This window comes from Henckelia pumila, chromosome 2, assembly GCF_033568475.1.
Source record: "Henckelia pumila isolate YLH828 chromosome 2, ASM3356847v2, whole genome shotgun sequence".
In the NCBI taxonomy this organism is placed as follows: domain Eukaryota; kingdom Viridiplantae; phylum Streptophyta; class Magnoliopsida; order Lamiales; family Gesneriaceae; genus Henckelia; species Henckelia pumila.
The window spans coordinates 188,330,980-188,354,707 of record NC_133121.1 but is presented as its reverse complement, the minus strand read 5'-3'; the positions used below and the strand labels follow the sequence as shown (position 1 = coordinate 188,354,707).

Here is a 23,728-nt window from a genome sequence, read left to right as displayed (position 1 = left end):
AACGTGTTGAATTTAACATGCCCTAATCGTTCATGTCATATATCATAACTTTCAGTCAAGTAAACAGAACCGATAATTTTATTCTTTGCCTCAGGGCGGATAACATTCATTACATTCAATTTAAACAAACCACTATCTTGGTATCCTTTTACTACGAATACAACAGATTTGGTTAATACAAACTTATCAGATTCAAAAACCATTCTAAATCCTGCCTTGCTCAAAAGAGAACCAGAAACTATTTTTTCGAATGTCTGGCACATGCAGCACATTCTTGAGTGTCACCTATTTTCCGGAGGTCATTTTCAACACCACATTCCCTACTCCAACGACTTTTAATGTTGCAGAGTTTCTCATAAATAGCTTTCTATCACCAACGGTGGTGTAGGTGGAATACATATCTCTTGCTGCACAAATGCGGCTCGTAGATGAAGTATCGATCCACCATTCTTTTGGATCAACCACAAAGTTGTTCTAAAAAATAACAGCACTTAGATCAATGTCAGAAATATCTAAAAGTAAATACATTTCTTCAACCATGTTTTCTTGCCTTGGTTTTTGATTTTTGTTTTTTTTCTTTTGAAGTCTGCAATCTCGTGCCATGTGATTCGGTTTGCCACAGTTGTAACAACTTCCTTGAAATTTTTTTGCTTTCCCCTTTTGCTTTCCATCATGGGGGAGCTTTCTTTTGTGACTAGTACTTGATTCTGTCATATTTGCTTTGGCCTCGGTTTCTATCACCTTTGTGTGTGACTTACCCTCGGTGTTTATGTTATCTTCCTCAATCCGAAGTCTTACAATGAGATCTTCAAGTTTCAACTTCTTGAATTTGTGCTTGAGATAATTCTTGAAGTCCTTCCACTGCGGTGGCAATTTCTCAATGATAGATGCTACTTGGAATGGTTCATTGATTTCCATCCCTTCGGCCAATAAGTCATGCAAGATAATTTGTATTTCTTGCACTTTACTCAACCCTGTTTTTGAGTCTATCATCTTGAAGTCCAGAAATTTGCCAACTACAAATTTCATTATTCCTGCATCTTTGGTTTTATATTTCTTTTCCAAGGAATACCAGAGTTCCTTGGCTGTCTTGACAGATCAGTAAACTGTAAAGTGTGTCAACTAAACCATTCAGAATGTAGTTTCGGTAGAAGAAATCACTATGGTTCCATGCATCAACTGCAATTATTCTTTGGGTGTCAGAATCGCCTACAATGACGATAGGGGGATCCTCTTTGAGAAATCTGGATAGACTCAGTGTGGTAAGATAAAACAACATCTTCTGCTGCCAACGTTTGAAGTCGGAACCAAAAAACTTGGGTGGCTTTTCTCCTTGAGAGGGGGATGAAGCGAGCGGAGTGAATGAGACAAGAGACATGTTCATAATCCGAGAATGAAAAAAATTCGTCTTGCGATTGTATGAGAAAGTTTTCCGAAATATGAACAAATCTGAACAACAATAGAAACAGTAAAAGCTGTGGTAGGATAGTCGAGGCGAGAAATTATCTCTTTTCGCAAGACAAAATTTCCCGTTATTAGTGCTAAACATTGGCGGAAATTGTCTCTAAGATACAATGACTCACGAACGATATATAGCAGCACAACAAATATCTTGAACGTCAGCGAACAAAAAATATGCAGCAACTTTATTTGTAAAAGAGTGAGGAAATTGCAGAAAACCAAAAATCTCACGTTATACGTTATATCTTATAGGTTACTGCATTTTAATCAGTTTATTTATAATAATGATGTCCAAGGAACATGTCCTTTAGTCGAAAGAAGCAACCTCATGCGAAAAAGCCCAAAAAGGGTCACACCTTTTCGGAGAACTCAGACGGTGCGCTCCAGTACAAAAACTTGCGCTCGAGCATGCAAAGTTTCATTGGCCACCAACTGGACAGACGGATGGCGCGCTCCAGCGCAAAAACCTGCGCTGGAGCACACAAATTTGGCCCATCTACTGCCTGGCCATCGCCAAGTGCGCTCGAGCGCAGAAGAATTTTTTTTTTCTTTATTTCGCCCGCATGAGGTGTTGTGCAACTTAAAAATAATAAAAATATTATTTTAATTAAATTTCCTCCAAAAAGAATAATAGGATCAGAAGACCCCACCCCACCTCATCGCGCCAAGCTGAGCTGACCGGCCGCGTGTGCGCTTGTGTGTTTGTTGTATCGACTAGCGTCTTGTCTTTGAACACTATCTAAAGATGGCTTCATTCAGTAAAATTCTTATGTTCTCTAAAGAGGATTTTGATGACTAGAAGATACGTATGCAAGCATATCTATCAGCACTGGATGATGACATGTGGTATGTTATCACTGATGGAGCTATTACCATCACCAAAGTCAACAATGATATAGCTATCATCGGTGGTGGACCTCAATAACTTGAGAAACCAAGAATTGAATGGACTGTTGAAGATAAAAAGAAGGTGAATCTTGAAAATGTGGCTAAGGACATATTGTCCAAGACTCTTGATAAGAATACCTACAGGGAGATCAAGATGTGAAAAATAGGCAAAAAAATTTGGGAAAAGCTTATTCAACTTTGTGAAGGAAATGAGCAGACGAAGGAAATTAAGTTATCTATGGCAACTCAAAAAATTGACAATATTAAATTGAAGTCAGGAGAATCTATGACAGAATTTGATGAAAGAGTCAGTAGTATTGTGATCAAACTAAATGCCTTGGAAAAGACTTATCTAAACCGAGAAGTGATCTTAAAAGTTATGCGAGGACTCCCAAAATAATTGGATTTAAATACCATGGCTATGAGAGAGTCAAAAGAGTTTAGAAATTAGAGTTCCATGATCTATTTGCTTATCTTAAAACTTATGAGTTTGAGTTAAAAACAGAGAAGAGGACCAGTCTACTTCTCAGTTGACTAAGGCATTGGCAGCGGTCAAAGTGGATCCCTCAGCTCCAGTAGAAAGAATAGTTGAACGGTTGAGCAGTGATTCTATGTCATTATTTGTAAGGAAATTTTGAAAATTCAAGAGGAAAAATCAAGAAGGATCCTACAGAAGAAATTTTTAGAAAAGGGAATCAACTGAGGAACGAAGAGAATGCTTCAATTGTGGGAAAATAGGACATTTCATAGCAGACTGTCCAAAACCCAAGAAAGATAAAAAGAGGTCAACTGAAAGTGGAAAGAAATATTATGAGAAGAAAAGAAGTTCTAGAGATCAACATAAATCATCCAAGAAGAAGCACGAGGCTCTAGTTGCTGAAGAAAACAAAGTCCAATGGGCAGACACCAACATTGAGTCAGATCAATTAGACTACTAATCTAGCTCAAGCGATGATGAAGAAGAAGTTACCTGCTTAATGGAAAATGATCATGAGGGTGCATCCACCAGTAAACAGATATTCGATTTCAGTTCTGATAAATTCACTCGAGGTGACCTAATCACAACACTTCATGAAATGGTCGATGAGTATTAAAAACTGTTAATAACATTGATGAAGTTAAAGCAAGGCAAAATTATATGCAAGACATCTCAACTGAGCCCAACTGGGAAGAGTCAGATGAGAAGATCAGTCATAAAACAGAAATTGTCAAGCTTGAAACTGAGAATATCACTATAAGAAAAAAGGCCAAAGACAACACTTTTTCCGCGTTGTTAATGTCCATGAAAAAGCGTTGTCGTAGGCAGTGTTGTAAAAGACCACGCTCAAAGACAATGCGGAAAAAGCGTTGTCGTTTCCAGAAACGACAACGCTTAAAAAGCGTTGTCTTATCTAAAAACGACAACGCTTTTTAAGAGTTGTCTTTTATAAAAAGCGTTGTCGTTTCTGGAAAAGACAACACTTTTTAAGTGAAATGACAACGCTTAAAAAGCGTTGTCGTATCTATAAATGACAACGCTTTTTAAGCGTTGTCTTTTATAAAAAGCGTTGTCGTTTCTGGAAAAGACAACGCTTTTTAAGTGTCGTTGTATCTGGAAAAGACAACGCTTCAAAAAAGCGTTGTCTTTTCTGGTAAAGACAACGCTTGTCTTTGTTCAAATAAAAAACAAAAAAAAATTAATTCACAAATTTTCAATATTATAAGTCACTCAAAATTCAAAAATTTGTAAAATAAAATTTAATATAGAGTCTTCCAATATTATAAATCATTAAAATAAAAAAATAATCGAATTCTAATTTAATGAACACTAGGAAAAAACTATGCATTAATCTCGAAAAACTTTGATTCCTTCCTTCAGCACATGCTAGCATCCCGAGCTTTCATAAAAGCCGCAACAATCTCTTTTCCTTTAATTTGTATCTTCATACTGTAAGTTATTAAAAATAAAAACAAACATAAAAAAAAATATGAATAGATTAAAATGAAAAGTAAACTTAAAAAGATATTTATCAGTAAAAGAACATGAACTAGGACATAAAATTATCATTAAGAAAAGTACTCTAATGTTAAGCAATTCAGTAACCCCTTCGAATCCCTTGAAATGTTATTGCGTGCATTGTCTGGATGTCATATCGCTCACAGACCCTTGTTCCATTTTCAGTCCACCACATATCTGCCTCTTTCTATGTGAAGTATTTTCTACTGTAGGAAACAACAAAACTGCTGAGTGGGGTGACCGAGGTAAACTAGTACAAATTATAAACGACCGTCTCTAAGCAAAACTGCATCTTTAAGTTTATACACATCACTTATACAAGATTCAGATCATGAACACCATTCTAAGCAGAGAACTTAGAAAAGAAAAGAGGGATCGTCATGACACAGTGAGAAGCATATAGTCACGCTTTCTCAGTCCACAACTTCAATATCTAAACCTTGTAGGATCCTAATAAGGCAAGTTAACAAAGAACATAATAAAGACATACATATTGCAACATAATATCACTACACATTACAAAAATATAATGGCAGTATGTTAAAGTGCTTACTTTATTCTCTAGGTACTCTGCCCTTGTTGAGAGTGACTGGATGAGCGTATGTCTTTCCTATAAACATTTAATTAGTCTTAATATAGTTCAGTCCCAGTAACAGAAGAGAATAAATAGCTCATGAAGCACTAAACTTCAGGTATTCTTTACCAAAGTATTGTTGGTTTTGCAATAATAAAGAGTTTATTTAAAGAATTGGTTGATTCAGAAGTAGCTTACATGTAAATATCAGAACACCTAGCACTCTGTTGCATAACAAAGATTATTTGATATTGCAAATTAGCAAGGCCGAGCAATCCTTGAACGGGCAGTAATACTACTATGATTTTTCGTGTCTTTACGTGCAAATTAGCATGAATCCAGCTTCTCATAAATATTTGAGCGCTTCTTGGCAAAACAAAAACCACATTTCAGTTTCTTTCCATATATCTGCGAGGAAGTAAGTTGCGCACAAATCAGCTTTGGATTTTTTTTTAAAAAAAAGTCACTATTGCAAATTGTGCATTCGATAAGCATTCCCAACATATAGAGTACTGAACGGAAGTTACTTGAATGAACAAAATTTATTCCCGAAGTAGAGCTGGCAAGCATATTAAGCATCATCGATACTAGACAACAGAAAATTAATTATTCTTAACCACAGTCGAGGAGAATACCAATTTGGAGAAACAAGCAGCTCTATTTTTGCATGGCATATTGATTGTATTTCAGTAGATGGAAGAACATCTTGGACAATTTGTATTGCAAATTCATATTTTGCTATTGCCTCCTTATATTGTCCAGCTTAAAATAAGGAATTACCCTCCAGTTTGGCGTCATTTGATTTCTCTAACACTGAAAAATTAATCTTAAACAAAATATAAAACACAAAAGGCAGAGCTACATAATCTGGCCTTCATCCCATATGCACAGGAGATTTGCTACTGCTTCCTCACCTGAACTAAGACGAAATTAAAGTATAAAACACAAACATCTTCAGTTTAGCTACACCTTTCTCACCTCGTGAAATAAAACACAAACATCTTCAGTTTATATAACATCAAAGAAACAGATGAGACAGGAGAAATCTAGTGACCCTTATAGTCGTTCTGGATGAATACAAAGAAGAAACTTATTCATTAAGCATGTTGTGTTTGCACCAGAGCACTACCTCAAGAGAAAAATAGTGTGTCAAGATCCAAGAATCAGGAGAGAATATTATTTTCAGACCAGAATTTAGGAAATTGAAAGGTGGAATTACTAAACGAAACAAAACTACTTCGAAGCTGATTCTCATTTCAACTTGAGATCACTTGTCAATTTTTTTAAAATTGACATTTTGTTGCTGATAAAAACACAACAATAAACATATATTTTCAAAAGGTAACGTAAAAAACATTCTCTAGATTCTCTAGAAAACCATCCCAGATAGTTGTCAATAAAGTAAAGACTTTTCTACTTACCTATTGTAGCTGAGTTAAGTAGCCTCAGGTAGAAGAATTAATAGATTCCAGCCACTGCCACTGCATTGCAAATCTGCAGGGAAGAAACAGTAACAAGGAAAATAATAATTTTCAGCAAAAAAATTATCTGAATTAATATTTTATGAATAAATAAAGAAATTAAAGCACAAAAAATCAAAACATATTGCGAATAGAAAACAAAAACAAACAAGAACAACCACTCCCCTTCAAACCAAAACAAGAACCAACACGCAAAGGAAAAGACAGGCACACAATCATCACAAACACCTAAAACCAGAAGAGTTTGAAACCGGTCGGTCTCAGATTCGGGTTTTAAAAGATGTTTCTGTTCATGATGAGAAGAGAACTGTAAAAATTTGTAATGGAATCTAAACAAAGGGTTCATTAATATTAATTGATAATAGAAGCTTGAAGATTAAGAAAAATGATTCTTAAAAGCAGCGATATTATCACCCCAAGAAAAAAAAAGAGTAAAATAAACAACTCATGATGATTAATTTAATTAACGGATGAACACATTAAAAAACGCAGAAGGCAACAAGAACAAATCGATCTGAAACTGCTCGGAATTAGAACTCAAAGCTCATGAATAATGACTAATTGGTAACATATTCGCTTAACGCCTTAATTGTGAGGTTTTTGTGTAAAGTACTAGTTTTTTTTTTTAAAATTCCTCTTCTGAATCAGAGTCATCATTCTTTTTCAAAGCTGCATCAGGTGCAAAATCATCTTTTTTTAAATTTTCCTACAAAATAGAAAATTACAGTACAGCAGAAGAGAGAAAAAGAAGATCCAAGGAGAAAAGGAATCAAAAACAAAGCAAAATTGGCATATCAAGCGAACAATATATTTGAACGTTCTTACCTCAGAAACAACACTCTCCTTGAAGTTGAATTTCTCAAAAACCTTTCTAAATTCCTCACTCAACTCACCATCTAATCCTGCTATCTCCGGCACATATTCAACCTCTACTAGCGGTAAAGATTTGCATGAAATAGAATCAGGTCCCCTACTTTCTGGTAATAGGCTTCTGAAGAGGCTTAAGTAAAGCCACGATTTCGGTGAACGATGGCCTTAGCTTCGGATCTCTACAAATTTTAAGAAAAGGGATAGTTAGTTTCACTTAATAAACAATTCCAATAGTCCCAAGAATTTTAATGAAAAATTGTGATTTCGCTGCTTTAGACAATGAAAGATCCTTTGCTATGATGACTCATCACATCAAGGTTCTATTGATGGCAATGCAATTTCAAGCAAGAACTAGTTCCAACACAGCATGTAAACGAGGCAAAATACATATAACACAAGCAATTTAAACAAAGATTAAAATATTAAGAAATTAAAATCTTCCGAGTCTGGACAAATCATCTTCCAAAGTAGAATGACACAATCGTTGAAGCTCATATGCCTCAAGTGCAGATTATTACTTCATATTTTTCAGTTGCTCTACAAGCTTCATTCTATTGGCTAGAACGTGCTTAAAAGGCTGACGAAGATCCATACTGCTCGGTCATGAATAAGGCCACTCTACATGACATGTCTATGCTAATATGATGTATTTCTCATATAGTAGTCGATATCCCACCACAAACAGGTGGTATGATAGTCCTTATGGTAATCACTCTTCCACACCACCAACTGATGTTGCGTGATGCATATCTTCGATAGTAAAGTCACTTGAGATTATATATAAGCTAGTGATAATCAAAATTGAAGTTATGAAGACGCAAAGCAAGTCAAAACTGCTCCAACTTTCTTTTTTAAAAAGATATACACTTTAGTAGAAAACATGACAACGGGTTTAACATTAAGCTTAAGACATAGAAACTTTATTCCAATCCTTCTTCTCGGCATACGGGCATAGTGATGGTAATCTTTAAAGCTTCTCTATTTTCTTCAGAACCTTTACGACTCTAATACCATATGAAAAATAGGAGAATTTTGTGGAAGCACATGTTATTGGTGTTTTGTTGGTATGGAAATTGCAAATACACGAGCTATTTTGTAGACTAAAATAATTAGATCTATAGTTAATCAAATGAATCTAACATGCTAATATAACTGAGAAAAATCCTAGTTACATCTAACAAATCACAATAATTTATTTTTTTATATAAGATAATATAGTCTTCAACAATTCATCATGACCAATTTCCCCTTCAAGTTTCTTAATCATGCAGAACTCCACAGAATTGTTCAGTAGAATCGTGTTTCAAAATTATTAACTTTCTATTTGTCATTATATTTCACTTTTAAGGAAACAGAGCGAGCGCAGTCGCAGTTGTAATGAAACTGTTCAGTGTTTTGTGTTTTAAAATCTCAATAGCCAAAAGAGGTTCATCAAAGAAAGTCTGTTAGAGGCTGAGATATAGTAAATATACCTTTCCAAACAAGGTAATATCTAATGAGAGGGTGGGCATCCTCATTAAAAAAGAACAGCTTGGGTCACAGGTAGGTCCATGCTTAGTCAACTATTGCAATCAGAGTAGTAAGACTCTCGAGAATCTCTTTAAGGCAAGTAATATAAAGAAATCACGACCAATACAGTAACAATGAAATGGAAGAGAAGCAAACTGAAAGAAAAATCACTCATGTTTGCCAGCATTTCCTGATTATATCGGCTACAACTGGATCCATGTTATCTGGTATTTCAAGACGTCGATGCTGAAAGCCAACAACACCAACAACTTGCATTGGGTTCATTCCTCCCCAAGGTTGCTGCAAAGTGAAAAGCTCCCATAATATGACACCAAAACTATAAAAATCGAATCTGCACCGAGTCAATCAACCGTCAAATCAAATCGAGATTTATTTGATGATGTATTATTTTTATGACCACGTGACTAACTAAGAGCAGACATACTTCTCATTTGATGGTTCATTTCTTAGAATTTCTGGTGCCATCCATTCTGCCCTTTAAACCCTTAATTGATTTCCCAATGATTCAACACCAGTACAGCAAGTTTTTCGAATTGAGCCAAAAATAAAAACATTTTCCACTCGAAAAGCCATTCATTGACAAAATTTCAGTTTTTCTTCTCATGAATACAATAAGCATGATATCGTGAGAAGAAAGGAAGTTCGAAGTCTAACAGTGAATCTGCTCCAAATAACAAAAAAGTTAAGAGGATGTCAAGCAGCAGGGAAAAACATGAACTAAGAATATGTTAACAGATAAGAAAGCACACAAGAAGAAAACTAGGCGGAAATACCCTCAAGATCAAGCAAGGCGAAGTACCTCAATGCAATCTCAAATCTGAAACTGCTCGGAATTAGAACTCAAATCTCAGCAGTTAACAAGCTTCTCAGTCTCTGAATCATCGTCCAAACACAGCATCGAACACCTCCAAATACCATAAAGTCAAAGAAGAAGATGCAGCAGCAACAATGGCGATTCCTGCCAAGCTTTGATAATCTGCAACTTGAGTAGCAGTTTAAATCCAGTACTTGGAACAATATACCCAGTCCAAAATCTTCACAACCCACGAATAATCAGAGAAAACGAGCAAGAGATAAGGCAGATTACCCAAAATCAGAACAAGCGGTCACTTTCTCCCCCTCGTCTCCCAAGTTTAAACAGAGCAAGGTAGATCCGAAGTCTTCGCAAACTCTTCAACTACAAGAACAGAAACAATCGATGAATGATGGAAAAAGTAGAAGAATAGGGAGAAATAACCATTAACGGTTTGTCAAATTGTAATTGAAAGAGCTCAACAAGAAAGGGAATCGCGATGGAAGGGCTTGGGGATTTAGGGTTAATTTTTCAGACGTTTAAAGAGGGACGCGAAGAAGGGTTTGGAAATTTTTGGGTTTTTTACGTTAAGGCAAAAAACATAAGTAATTTCAATTTTTATTTATTATTTAAAGTTAAAAAAATGATTTATCTACAACACTTTTTAAAAAGTGTTGTAGTACATATAAAAAATAACGCTCAAAGACAACGCTTTTTTAAAGCGTTGTCTTAGACCTAAAAAAACGCTTAAAGACAAAGCTTTTTTAAAAAAGCGTTGTCTTTTATGAATTTAAAAAAAATAACGACAACACTTTTCCTTAAAAGCGTTGTAATTTTAAAAAAAAGACAACACTTTTTACCAAAAGCTTTGTCTTTTAAGTGTTGTGTTTGAGCATTTTTGTTGTAGTTAATGAGCAACTTAAGACAAGTTGCATGAATCTTACAATTGAAAATCAACGATTGAATGAATTAGTAAGTTCATGGAATTAAAATAGAAAAATATAAAAATAAAATATAATTAAATGCTAATAATATAGATCACGTAATAGTTTGATAAGATGTGGGACAATAAACTCCATACAGTTAGTATAGAATGCTATTCATATTAAATATAATAAAAATTAATATGAAAATATAAAATTAAATAAACAAAACAATATAGTAATATATATTGTATGATAATGAAAACAATCATAAGATATTTTTGGACGGAAAATGCCATGTTTTATTTTTAGCAGATTTTCTTCATATATATATATATATATATATATAAAACAACATTATTCTAAGTTTTTTTTTTATTTTATCGCGAGATTTTATATTTAATGTACTCTGAGATTTTAATTAATAAAATTCTTATATTGAATTTTTTTTGTTTTAAGAATTTATTTACAAATTTCGTTGTAATTGTAGAATTACTCATTTATATATACATAGATAGGCAAACAACAAAAGTTAAAAACAAAAATTAAATTTTTTTATCACGATAAAATATATTCAAAATTTTTTAATTAAATCGTATTTATACCAATATTCTAAAATTTTTAGATAAAATAGTTTATCACTTATAATATCATCTTATTATTTGAATATTTAATAGCATCTCTATCTATAACTTTAAATTGAATAATATCTTATTTGTTTTTTTAAAAAAAATTTATGATATATTTACTATTTTCGAAAATGTATTTTGGGCGAGAAAAGTCTTTTCTTTCTATTTCTAGTGACTTTTTTGTTTTAATATATATATATATATATATATATATATATATATATACACACACATAGATAGGCAAGCAATAGACGTTAAAAGAAAAACTTAAATTTTTTTTTATCGCGATAAATTATATTTAAAAATTTTAAATTGGACGTATTTTTATCTATATTCTAAAATTTTTAGATGAAATAGTTTATCACTTATAATATCATTTTATTTTTTGAATGTTCAATAGCAACTCTATCTATAACTTTAAATTGAATAATATCTTGTTTGTATTTTTAAATTTTATAATATCTTTACTATTTTTGAAAATGTATTTTTGGCGGAAAAAGTCTTTTATTCCTATTTCTAGTGACTTTTTTGTTTATATATATATATATATATATAGGTACAAGGAAAATTGATTTGAAACAAAATTTTCATTTCTCACTCCAAAGTAATAATTAAACTGATAAAATATATACTGCGTAAAATTTTATCAAAATTATATTCCAAAAAATCCAATATGTACAATAACTATTAACGACGTCTATTCAACAATTAAAAAGAAACCAGAATATGAACAATCTTCTTTATGCTCCGTTTTCAACAGCTAAAGTAAAAAAATCACTTTTCGATTCTTGCAGGCGATAATGGGTAAACTGGGTTTTGCGAGTTCATGGATTGGAAAAATTATAAACCGTATTAACTCGGTATAGTATAGCTTCACGTTGAATCAGGATGTTTTTGGGGCGATCAAACCGCAAAGAGGGCTACGATAAGGGGATCCCCTATCCCCTTATCTATTTGTGATTTGCGCACATCGATTATCATCTATGCTTACAGCTTTGGAATCACGTCGTGCCTTTCAAGGCATACGGATTTCTAACTCCTGCCCAACAATATCCCACTTGTTCTTTGCCGATGACATCTTAATATTTTTCAAAGAGAAAACATCCAACAGTGCTATCATCTGAGACTGTCTGAGCCAATAAGAAAAAGCTTCGGGTTAGTTAATCAATTTCGAAAAATCTGCACTGTCATTCAGTCGTAATACCCCATCGGCAGATATCAATGCAATCAAAGGGACTTTATCTATACCATTGGTCCAAGTTCATGATGTGTATTTAGGACTCCCGACATTTTCGATGCGAAGCAAGAGATTACAGTTCTCCTACCTAAAGGAAAGAGTAACAAAACGAATATGGAGTTGGGGGCATAAGATATATTCGGTTGGAGGTAAGGAGGTGCTCATCAAATCGGTACTAGAAGCTATTCCTTGTTATGCTATGTCTTGTTTCCAAATACCGATATCAATATGCGAGGATATTGAGATGGAGTGCGCTAATGTTTTGTGGGGGATGGAGGATGGAAAGAAGCACATGCACTGGAAAAGGTGGATAAGTATGTGTCAACCGAAATGGAGAGGTGGTTTTGGATTCCGATGGCTAATTCCCTTCAATCAAGCACTCCTGGCTAAACAATCTTGTAACAGACTTTTCACAGACTAATAGGCAAGAATTCTTTCATCATCATAGGATTCGCAACCTTTGGTATAAGTGTGACAATTGTATAATTCCACATCGTCAAGGAGTTACCATCACTGATCATTCAGAATACCGAGGACCGCCACCGTGATATCTCTACCGACTATATCCCAAAATTTTTGATAGAAAAATGCTGACATACCATCAAGACCTGGTGCTTTATCCTTATGCATATCAAAAAGTGTTTTTTTCACTTCAGCTGTTGAAAATGGAGCAGAAGAAGATTGTTCAAATTCTGGTTTACAATCGTATTGGTTGATATACATTTGGTTGTGGGTGGCCTGCATGCATTAACTCATCACTATCCACCATTTGATGAGAGAAGTCCAGTAATGGATCGAATGAACACAATAATAATAAATAACCAGGGTTAGAATTTGTCCATTAATAGATCAGAACAAGAAAGCTGGTGCAAAGTGATAATAGCAGAAATAAAAATCTAAGCTGCTAAAGTAATGAAATAAACGAGTGAAGGGACATTTATATTTTATAATCATAATTTCATATGTCATTGTTTGAATAACATCTCGAGAAAATATGGATGAGGGAACTTGTATCATTGTTAATTAGTGTTGGAGATGGTAATTTAATGTACTACGGCTAATTTTCATTTTAAAATTTTTATTTATCTTCTTTATCAATATATCCTTATTAACTAAATCATGAAATTGTACGATAATTTTTTGAATATATTAACTAAGAATAAAATAGAATTTGTATACATAATTTGTATTCCAAATATTTTTTTAATAAAAAAAATAAAAAAAAAGTAAGATTATATAATCGAGACGGATGGAGCACATGTGTGTATTTGCATATGTATGTTGTTGAAGTTGGTGGACGCCAATTTTCAACGTTCCCTCACATACTCAAACTTCACCTGCCCAAAATATATATCCACAAAATTTGAAACAAACCACAAATGTAAAAGTCACAACTTCAAAAACCCAAATCATATTCCTCCCTCCAAAATCTGTTTCCACCATTGCTACAAATACATCCAAATTATTCCATTTTCTTTTGCCACCGATCGATCTATTTTGTTTGTTGAAAGTGATGCAATAAGAAGAGAATACCCCTCCATTTCATCCAAATAACCACATCCCAGATGCTCAGGATATACAATCTCGCATGGAAAAGACCCATGAGTGCATGATTCCTTTAATGGACATGCATTAATCACTTTTACTTGGATTCATTGCCCCTTTCAAGGGATTTCAGGCTACAAATTCAATCCCCTGTTTTAATATCTGGGTTTTTGCTGAGTAATCGAAATAAATATTTAGCCTCTCTAGGTAAAGTATTCGAGTCTGTAACCAAGATCTTGAGAAGCCACTTTAGATAGATTTGATTCTTCTTGCCTCTTAGTATTTTATTTTACATTTGTAATATTTCCATTAATGTATTTAGCAATTTTTATTGGTTTATAGATTGCACTAATTGGGAGAGTTTGAATAAAATCGAATCAAAATGAAGTGGAACGGTTCGGATATTGGAACGTATATTTCTAAGATAAGAACCAAAATCAGATTGTGTAAACCCAATATAATGGATCAATGAACACAATAATAATAACAAATTAGGATTAAGAAATTGTTCAGTAATAGATAAGAACGGGAAAGCTGGAGCTTTGAGAATGTATCTATGATTATGTTTGGGATTGCACTTTTGCATATATTTTTGTGCAATATATATTTATGAATTATAGGTTTTGTCAACAAAGGTACTGCCTTATGTTTGTTTATTGAATTTTGTCAAATATTTCAAGAAAGTAACTTTAAGTACGGAATATTCGAACTCCTCTAACGAATCATTATTCATGAGATGAGTCAACCTTACACATATTTACAATAAAAAATTGGGTAACCTAAATAGATGATTCGTCTCACAAAATTGACCCGTGCAACCTTCTCAACATAGTTTTTTTGTTCCTCCAAAAAATCCCATTGTCGAACTTCCTAAGCTTAATTGTTCAACACAATTCATTTCCATTTGCAATCAAATTTCAAAAGGTAACAAGATCATGTAATATGATTGATAGGAGTCTTTTTCCAGTGTTTTATTGTTCGGTTTCTAAGTGTTTTGCATTAGTTTCATTTCGTCTTCTTCGTATTTTTCCAATTTTGTTTGCATTTAGTGTATTTTTGTGCTTTTTTTACTCCTATTGATTTATGGTTAAATATGTTGGGTGCAGAGAATGCCGGTGAAAATGACGAATCAACGGGAATAATTCAAATTCTTTCAGAGACATTTCAAAATTATGCAGTTGGATTCCAAAACCTATAAATAGACTTGATCAGATGAAGCAGAATTTTTGCCCAACCGTTATTCTCGCGTACATTTGAATACTCAAGTTCTCAAATCTCTGAAGCAATTTGATCAAGAAACTCGAAGCACAACACTCAAACGATTATTTTGATCATTCAAGGATCATCTTTGTGCAAGTTCAAAAAGAGTTTGTAATATTTACATTCTATCAGTCTAGTACTAAAACTGAGTTGTGAACTACAACTTCTAAAATAGGTTGTTGTATGTAAGTCTTATTCTTAGAGTGGGGTTTTGCAATTGTATTTTAAAATTCAAAGTGTTCTCGTGATATCCTTCCGAATAGGAAGAAGGGGTGACGTAGGAGTAATTGAAATCTCCGAACATCCATAAACATTTCACTGTGTCATTTATCAGTTTACATACAAACCATCAATCTTGCATACTCATTTAGACTAAATGTTTAGAATCTGCATCTTGACATATTTTCACACATTCAATTTTTTGTTAATTTATATTTGACACCAAGATAATATTAGAACTTCATCGCTAAACTAATCAAGTCAAAGATCAGCTCAATCGAAATACATAAGAAAAAATTAAGGCAAATTTTTTTGTCAAACGATTTCAGGAGTAATTTTCGTAAAACTGTCACCCATAAAAAATATTAATTTTTGTGTCAAATTTTTTTTTAATTATAAATATAGGCATAGTTAACTCGTCTCAATGATAAAATCTCTAAAACATCTCACAAGAAAATTACTAAAGATTAATGCGTTCAAGATCCAGTATAAACAAAAAAAACCATAAAATTATAGTAAGTTTCATATAAATGTAATAATAACAAAATTATAATGATAAATTATATTAAATAAATACGTATCATATTTGTTTGTATAAAATATTATAAATATTACTTAATACAAATATATCAATCGATAAATTTTATATTCAAATATAATGTCAGAATATAAATAGATAATAAAATGATATTGTTTTTTATCTATCTACATAAAGGATGTTCATAATTCATCGATAAATAAATCATATGCATAATTAAAATATATAGTTAGCATCGAAAAGTATGTGTAGAGGGAGGGTGGGTGGGTGAAAGGGGGGGGGGGGGTGGGAGGATGAATACACAATTTTAAAATTTTCTCTAAACATTATATGCTCAAGGCAGGAATCAAGATTATAACTTGCTTATAACACAATTCTACTCGAAGGATCTGATAAGATCAGGTGAAAGAATCTTCCTCACAAAATTGAATTGGAAATCTTAAGACATATCAAATGTAAATGCAGTAAGTAAAAGTATAAGGAAAGAGATTTTTTATGGAAGTTCGGAGCTCAATCTCATACGTCTCTCTTCTTCTGTTTTCAGAAGGATTTTACTAGAAGACTTTTTTTTATACAACTCCTTGCACAAACCCATTCTGGTATAGGATTTATCCGATGCCTAAAAAAGAACTCCTAGTACAACTCTTCTCAATACAGATCATAATCTGTTTAAAGATGGAAGTCACAAAAGTGTGCTTTGAAAATTCTATCTGCTACATCAATGAATTAATTTGGTTTTGATCGATCTGATAGCAGCAAAAATTCACTCAAACACTGAATTTTCAACTTCGATCTGGTGCTCAAGAAAACAGAGTTATATTTTGAAGCTATATATGTCCCATCATTTTTCCTCCAATCACCAGCCCATCAGTTTGAATATGCCTCTCTACGGAAAAAGTCTACCAGTTCACCAAAAGAAACCAAGGGCAGTAGCTCTAGCTCCGTAGTTGATGAAATTGTTGAAGTTGAATCAGCACCTAAGTTAAAGTAAATTTTATCTCATTCTAAAGCAGGACTATCTTCAACCCAAAACAAAGGCAAAGACAAGATCATTGAAGAACCAAATGCTGACTTATCAAACTCCAAAGCCCAAAGAACTGAATTTTTAAGTATTTTAAGCCAAGAAAATCTCCAGTGAAAATGAAGCTGACTGTCCAACAATCACTGATTTGGATGATGAATTGATTGAAGCCTTATCAGGAATGGACGCATCTTTGGGAAATATTTCCAGAGATCTTTAAGCACTCAAAGGGAATCAGCAGCAAACAGGAGCTAATATGATTTATCTTCGAAACTCTCTGACTTCTAAAATAGTTAAATTATAAGAAAAGTTTGCATTTTTTGATGAAATTTTGATAAACTTCAGTCAAGTTAACTCTTCATTATCTCAACTTTAAAAGTCACACACATATTTTGAGACCAAAGTTGATACTTTAGCAGCAAGTGTTCATTCTATTTAAAAATCTGTCAATACATCTTTCAAGGTCTGACAAGATAGATTGAATCCTTAAAATCCATCTCAATACAGATTGAACCTTAGACAGACCTAACCAGACATATCTTGTGTTCTTCTTCACAAACAAATCAATCAGTCGCAGAGTATATGGGTCAGTCTCCTCGGCACCCTGTCATCATCATTCCAGACCTCCATACTCTCGCCGTTAGCTTTCTTAGTTGTCTCGCTTACATTATTTTATCCACCCTTGTATCTATCGCGTGTTTATCAAAAAGGGGGGAAATATTTCAATCATCAGCATCAGCTTAAGTTTAGTCCAACTCTCTTCAGTTTATTACTATTAGTTCAGTTCATCTCATTTTTTCAAATAAGAATATAACTTAAACTGATGATAATGGTGCACAATTCTATGTTTTGAAAAATACAAAAATGGGGGGAAATTTTTGGGAATTAAGTTTTGGTGGGTTTCAAAAACTAAACTGATACGACGTAAACTGTTGGAAACTAAGTTTATTGTTTTCTAAAGAGCCAAACTGTTACCATACATCATTTGAGCACTAAATCGAATCCATCAAGGAAAAGAGCGATTTTATTAAAGCCCGAAAAAGAAAAATACGACTTTACAAAAGAAGAACCAAACTGTTCACTCCGTTAGACAGATGTCGAACTGATGCAATAAAGCTGAGAACTAAACTGATACCAAATTGATGGGATGAATTTATAGACAAATTTGAGTACCAAACAGATATCGAGAAGAAAAATGCCAAATAAGTAGACTGATCAACTCTAACAACCCACATAATACAACAGTCTACCATCGCGATTAGAGGTGAATAAAATTTTTTGTACTCTGAAACCTCTACAACATAGCGTTGCGATCCCAAAATATGTTGGGTGGAGAGAAAATCGGTGAAAATGACGAATCAATAGGAATAATTCAAATTCTTTCAGAGACATTTCAAAATTATGACAGTTGGATTCCAAAACCTATAAATAGACATCTTGATCAGATGAAGCAGAACTTTTACCCAACTGTTATTTTCGGGTACATTTGAATACTCAAGTTCTCAAATCTCTGAAGCATTTTGATCAAGAAACTCTAAACAAAACACTCAAACGATTATTCTGATCATTCAAGGATCATCTTTTTGCAAGTTCAAAAAGAGTTTGTAATATTTACATTCTATCAGTCGAGGACTGAAACTGAGTTGTGAACTAGAAGTTCTAAAATAGGATGTTGTGTGTAAGTCCTATTCTTAGAGTGGGGTTTTGCAATTGTATTTTAAAATTCAAAGTGTTCTCATGATATCCTTCCTAATAGGAAGAAGGGGTGACGTAGGAGTAATTTAAATCTTCAAACATCCATAAACAATTCAATGTGTCATTTATCAGTTTACATTCGAACCATCAATCTTGCATACTCATTTAGACATGTTTAGAATCTGCATCTTGACATATTTCTGCAGATTAAATTATTTGTCAATTTACATTTGATAGCAAGATAAGATTAGAACTTCATCACTAAACTAATCAAGTCAAAGTTCAGCTCAATCAAAATACATAAGAAAAATTTAAGGCAAAAGTTTTTGTCAAACGGTCTCACGACGTATTTTTGTAAAACTGTCACCTATAAAAAATATTAATTTTTGTGCCAAAATGTTTTCTTCATTATAAATGTAGGCATAGTTAACTCGTCTCAATGATAAAGTCTCTAAAACATCTCACAAGAAACCTACTAAAAATTAATGCGTTCAAAATCCAGTATAAACAAAAAAAAAACCATAAAATTATAGTAAGTTTCGTATAAATGTAATAATAACAAAATTATAATGATAAATTATATTAAATAAATACATATCATATTTTTTTGTATAAAAAAATATAAATATTATCAATCGATAAATTATGTATTCAAATAAATAAATATGTATCATATTTGTTTGTATAAAATAATTTAAATATTAATTAATACAAATATATCAATCGATAAATTATATATTCAAATATAATGTCATAATATAAATAGATAATAAAATGATATTGTGTTTTTATCTATCTACATAAAGGATATGTTAATAAAATCATAATTCAATAAATAAATTATATGCATAATTAAAATATATAGTTAGAATCGAAAAGTATGTGTAGAGGGAGGGAGGGTGGGTGGGTGAGGGGGGGGGGGTGAATACACAATTTTAAAATTTTCTCTAAACTTTATATGCTCAAGGCAATAACCAAGATTAGAACTTGCTTAAAGCACAATTCTGCTCGAAGGATCTGATAAGATAAGGTGAAAGAATCTTTCTCACAAAATTGAATTGGAAATCTTAAGACAGATCAAATGTAAATGTAGTAAGTAAAAGTATAAGGAAAGTGATTTTTATGAAAGTTCGGAGCTCAATCTCATATGTCTCCCTTCATCTGTTTTCAGAAGGACTTTACTAGAAGACTTTTATTTATACAACTCCTTGCACAATCCCATTTTGGTATAGGATTTATCCGATGCCTAAACAAGAAATCTTAGTACAACTCTTCTCAATACAGATCATAATCTATTTAAAGATGGAAGTCACAAAAGTGTGCTTTGAAAATTCTATCTGCTACATCAATGAATTAATTTTGTTTTGATCGATCTGATAGCAGCAAAAATGCACTCTAACTCTGATTTTTCAACTTTGATCTGGTGCTCAAGAAAACAGAGTTAGATTTTGACGCTATATATGTCCCATAATTTTTCCTCCAATCACCACCCCATCAGTTTGAATATGCCTCTCTATGGAAAAAGTCTACCAGTTCTCCAAAAGAAACCAAGGGCAGCTGCTCTAGCTCCGCAGTTGATGAAATTGTTGAAGTTGAATCAGCACCTAAGTTAGAGAAAATTTTATCTCATTCTTAAGTAGGACCATCTTCAACCCAAAACAAAGGAAAGACAAGATCATTGAAGAACCAAATGCTGACTTATCAAACTCCAAAGCCCAAAGAACTGAATTTTTAAGTATTTTGCGCCAAGAAAACTCCAGTGAAAATGAAGCTGACCATCCACCAATCACTGATTTGGATGATGAATTGATTGAAGCTGCTAGAACCTAATAGGGGGGATTTAGGTTTTATTGGCAACTTTAGCAATTTAAAGAGATTACGCAATACGCAAGCGGAAGACTTAAAGTAATCAATATTAAATGCGGTAAATAAATGTGTAATGTAAATAAAGCAGTAAAATGGATCAGAGATGTTTATGGAAGTTCCACGATAAATCGTCTAAGTCTCCCCTTCTTGGTTAAGATCGATTAACCAAGGATCCACTAGCACTTCGAACGTCTTGGCCTTGATGGCTCCAAGTATAGCCTTAAAACTCAACACGATCACCGTGCCGATACAAATTGATACATTTGGCCTTAAGGGCTCCAAGGATAGCCGCAACACTCTCACAATACACTCGGCTTCACACACGAGTGTTTACAACAATCGAACAACCAACTCACAAATGATCTTATACAAACAACCCTCGATTTTGAATATATCGCACAAATATCACTTGAACACTTGATGGATAGGATATTGTTTGTAAAGAAGAGAGGAGATGAATTGATTGATTTGAAATGGCTTCAAATGGCATGTATTTATAGTTGCTGATCCGGGCTGGTTCGGAGCCTCCGAACTGGTCTTCGGGTCGTCCGAAGTCTTCTGATTCAATTTCAAATTTATGTGGTTGTTAAACTGTTTGGGAGGTCCGAAATCATCTTCGGGTCATCCGAACAACTGAATTAAATTCATTCCGGCAAATTTATTTTGACAAAATCTTCAGTGGCCGTAAAGTAGTTCGGGTCCTCCGAACTTGTCTAAGGGGCATCCGAAGTGTGCATTTTGTGGCTTCCGAGAGTGCCTCCGAGAAATATTAAAATCCAGGAAATTCTTCAAACCGTCTGAACTGACTTTGGATCGTCCGAAGTGGTCTTTCGTGGCCTTCGAGCCTGTCATCCGATCTTTATTTTATTCATGAAATTCTTCGGACCGTCCGAACGGGGCTTCGGACCGTCCGAACTTCACAAAATCCGAACACTTCATTATTTCTTCAATATTTGATTTTCATGGTACTTGCATCGAATAATTTCCTTACATAAGAAATTCTAATATCTGCAAATTTCTCACTTAAAATCATTAGTAATGATTAACCGAGTTTTGTAATCATCAAACATATTAATTTGAGACTTGTTAATTCATAAAAAACATTAATCTCATTATACGAGATTTGTATGCGTTTAAGGCGTAACAATCTCCCCCTTTTTGATGATCACAAAACTTGGTTAAATAAGAGAAATAAGATATAAGCAATAGAGCAATAAAACAATTTAATCAAATATTGATTAAGCATTAATTATTAAAACTCCCCCTCAATTTAATAATTAATCATTTAACCAAATTAAGTCTCCCCTTTTTACGATAATAAAAAAGCAATTAATAAAATAAGTGAAAATAAAGTACACAATAATTTCATTAAACTAAACTTGAATTTTACATAGAAAGCATAAACAAATACAAATTAAAATGCAAAATAAAATCTAAGCATCATCATCGTGCTGCGACGGAGGATAGCGGGAGAAGAAGTCATCAAAGCGAGTCTCCAACGAGGAAACTCTCATAGTCAGCGCATCCATAGAGGCAGTAGAAGATGCAAAGTGGTTGGCTAGATTCCCTTCAATGCGCTGAAGAGTCTCAAAAAGACGATCAGACTGATGAGCAGGGGTAGCAGAAGGAGATGAGATTTCTCAAGATAGGTGACATCGAAAATACGACCGGGTAAAATCGGTCAAGTGGGGTAATCGTCCGGGATATGACATGAAACAACAGGTATGTTAGGATCATGGATAGGAATTGGGCGACAAGAACTAGCTTGATCACGACGGCGTTTGGCAGGCATTTTGTAGGCTAGATTTCGGACTAAGGAAGAAAAGTGAAGAAAATTTGGTGTGAAGAAATCGGATGGCCCGAGGGGGTATTTATAGAAAAGGGTTCGGACGGCCCGATCCTGTTTACCAAGGTGATAAGATTTCATCTTATCTGACAGGCTGTAAATGAGTTTGGATGACCCGAATTGCGTTCGGAGCGTCCGAACAGTTCAAAATGAGTTCATGTTGGCCCAATGGTTTTGGAAGACCCGAAGGTAAGGCGGTCAAATTTTAAAGTTTTACCGCTCAGGGATCGGACGGCCCGAAGCTAAGTTCGGAGGGTCCGAACTGACCATTTCGGAGGGAATTTTGAAAGTTTTGAACTGAAAATGGGCAAGGCAGTTCAAGTGGTCCGAACCAGGGTTCGGGTGGTCCGAACTGGCCGAAGTCAGAATTTCAAAGATGACCCTAAAATTTATTAAATTTTGCAAATAAGTTTTAAACCACATAATTCACATAAAATGTGAGCTTTTTAATTTTAAATAAATACAATTGATTTATATTATCCAAAATTAAATTGATCAGTTTTAATATTAAGCTTCCCCTTAATGGGACATTTAAATTTATTTTATGTCTACAAGCGATTACGGCTCAATAATGCCAAGTTCACCACACAAACGAATAAAAGTGTTTTCATCTAGTGGTTTTGTAAAAATATCGGCAATTTGATTTGTTGTGTCAACATATTGAAGTTCAACTTCATTTCGTTCGATGTGGTCACGAATAAAATGATAACGAATGTCAATATGTTTGGTGCGCGAATGTTGAATCAGATTCTTTGTTAGACATATGGCTCTAGTGTTATCACAAAAAATAGGGATTTTTGAAAAAGAGACGCCATAGTCGAGAAATTGATGCTTCATCCAAAGAATTTGCGCACAACAAGTACCAGCAGCCATATATTCGGCTTCGGTCGTTGACAGCGCAACACAATTTTGCTTTTTGGAAAACCAAGAAACTAAACAGTTTCCTAAAAAGAAACAAGTTCCATTAGTGCTTTTCCTGTCCATCTTATATCCACCAAATTCGGCATCACAGTATGCTTTTAAATCAAAGAAGAAATTTTTTGAATACCACAAGCCGAGATTTGGAGTATTTGAAAGACATTTGAAAATGCGTTTTAAGGCGAACAAATGTGATTTCTTTGGACATGATTGAAATCGTGCACACAAGCAAACACTAAACATAATGTCTGGTCTACTAGCAGTAACATATAGTAAGAAGCCAATCATACTACGAAAGGAAGATTGATCTACAGATTTACCATTTTCATCCTTGTCGAGTATGATTGTTGTGCTCATCGTTGTGGATGATAATTTTGTGTTCTCCATCCCAAACTTCTTTATAATCTCCTTGACATACTTGCTTTGGCTCACAAAGAA

At 33.6% G+C, this 23,728-nt stretch overlaps 1 protein-coding gene and 2 long non-coding RNA genes across 3 annotated transcripts; all 3 read right to left on the bottom strand.

The window, feature by feature from the left end:
• Positions 1-285: 285 nt before the first annotated feature.
• Positions 286-1,378, bottom strand: LOC140879214 (uncharacterized). Its single transcript, XM_073282889.1, has 3 exons — positions 1,073-1,378; positions 742-993; positions 286-474 (listed from the first exon to the last, which is right to left on the bottom strand). The coding sequence occupies exons 1-3, from the start codon at positions 1,376-1,378 to the stop codon at positions 286-288; spliced, it is 747 nt and encodes a 248-aa protein (XP_073138990.1).
• A 2,685-nt stretch (positions 1,379-4,063) lies between these two features.
• LOC140882477 (uncharacterized) lies at positions 4,064-7,364 on the bottom strand. The gene is made up of 6 exons (XR_012150224.1): positions 7,226-7,364; positions 6,341-6,413; positions 5,240-5,327; positions 4,899-4,955; positions 4,409-4,551; positions 4,064-4,276 (listed from the first exon to the last, which is right to left on the bottom strand). It is a non-coding gene; the product is annotated as an uncharacterized lncRNA (long non-coding RNA).
• A 1,589-nt stretch (positions 7,365-8,953) lies between these two features.
• Positions 8,954-10,138, bottom strand: LOC140882478 (uncharacterized). Its single transcript, XR_012150225.1, has 3 exons — positions 9,888-10,138; positions 9,600-9,776; positions 8,954-9,079 (listed from the first exon to the last, which is right to left on the bottom strand). It is a non-coding gene; the product is annotated as an uncharacterized lncRNA (long non-coding RNA).
• Between the last annotated feature and the right edge of the window lie 13,590 nt (positions 10,139-23,728).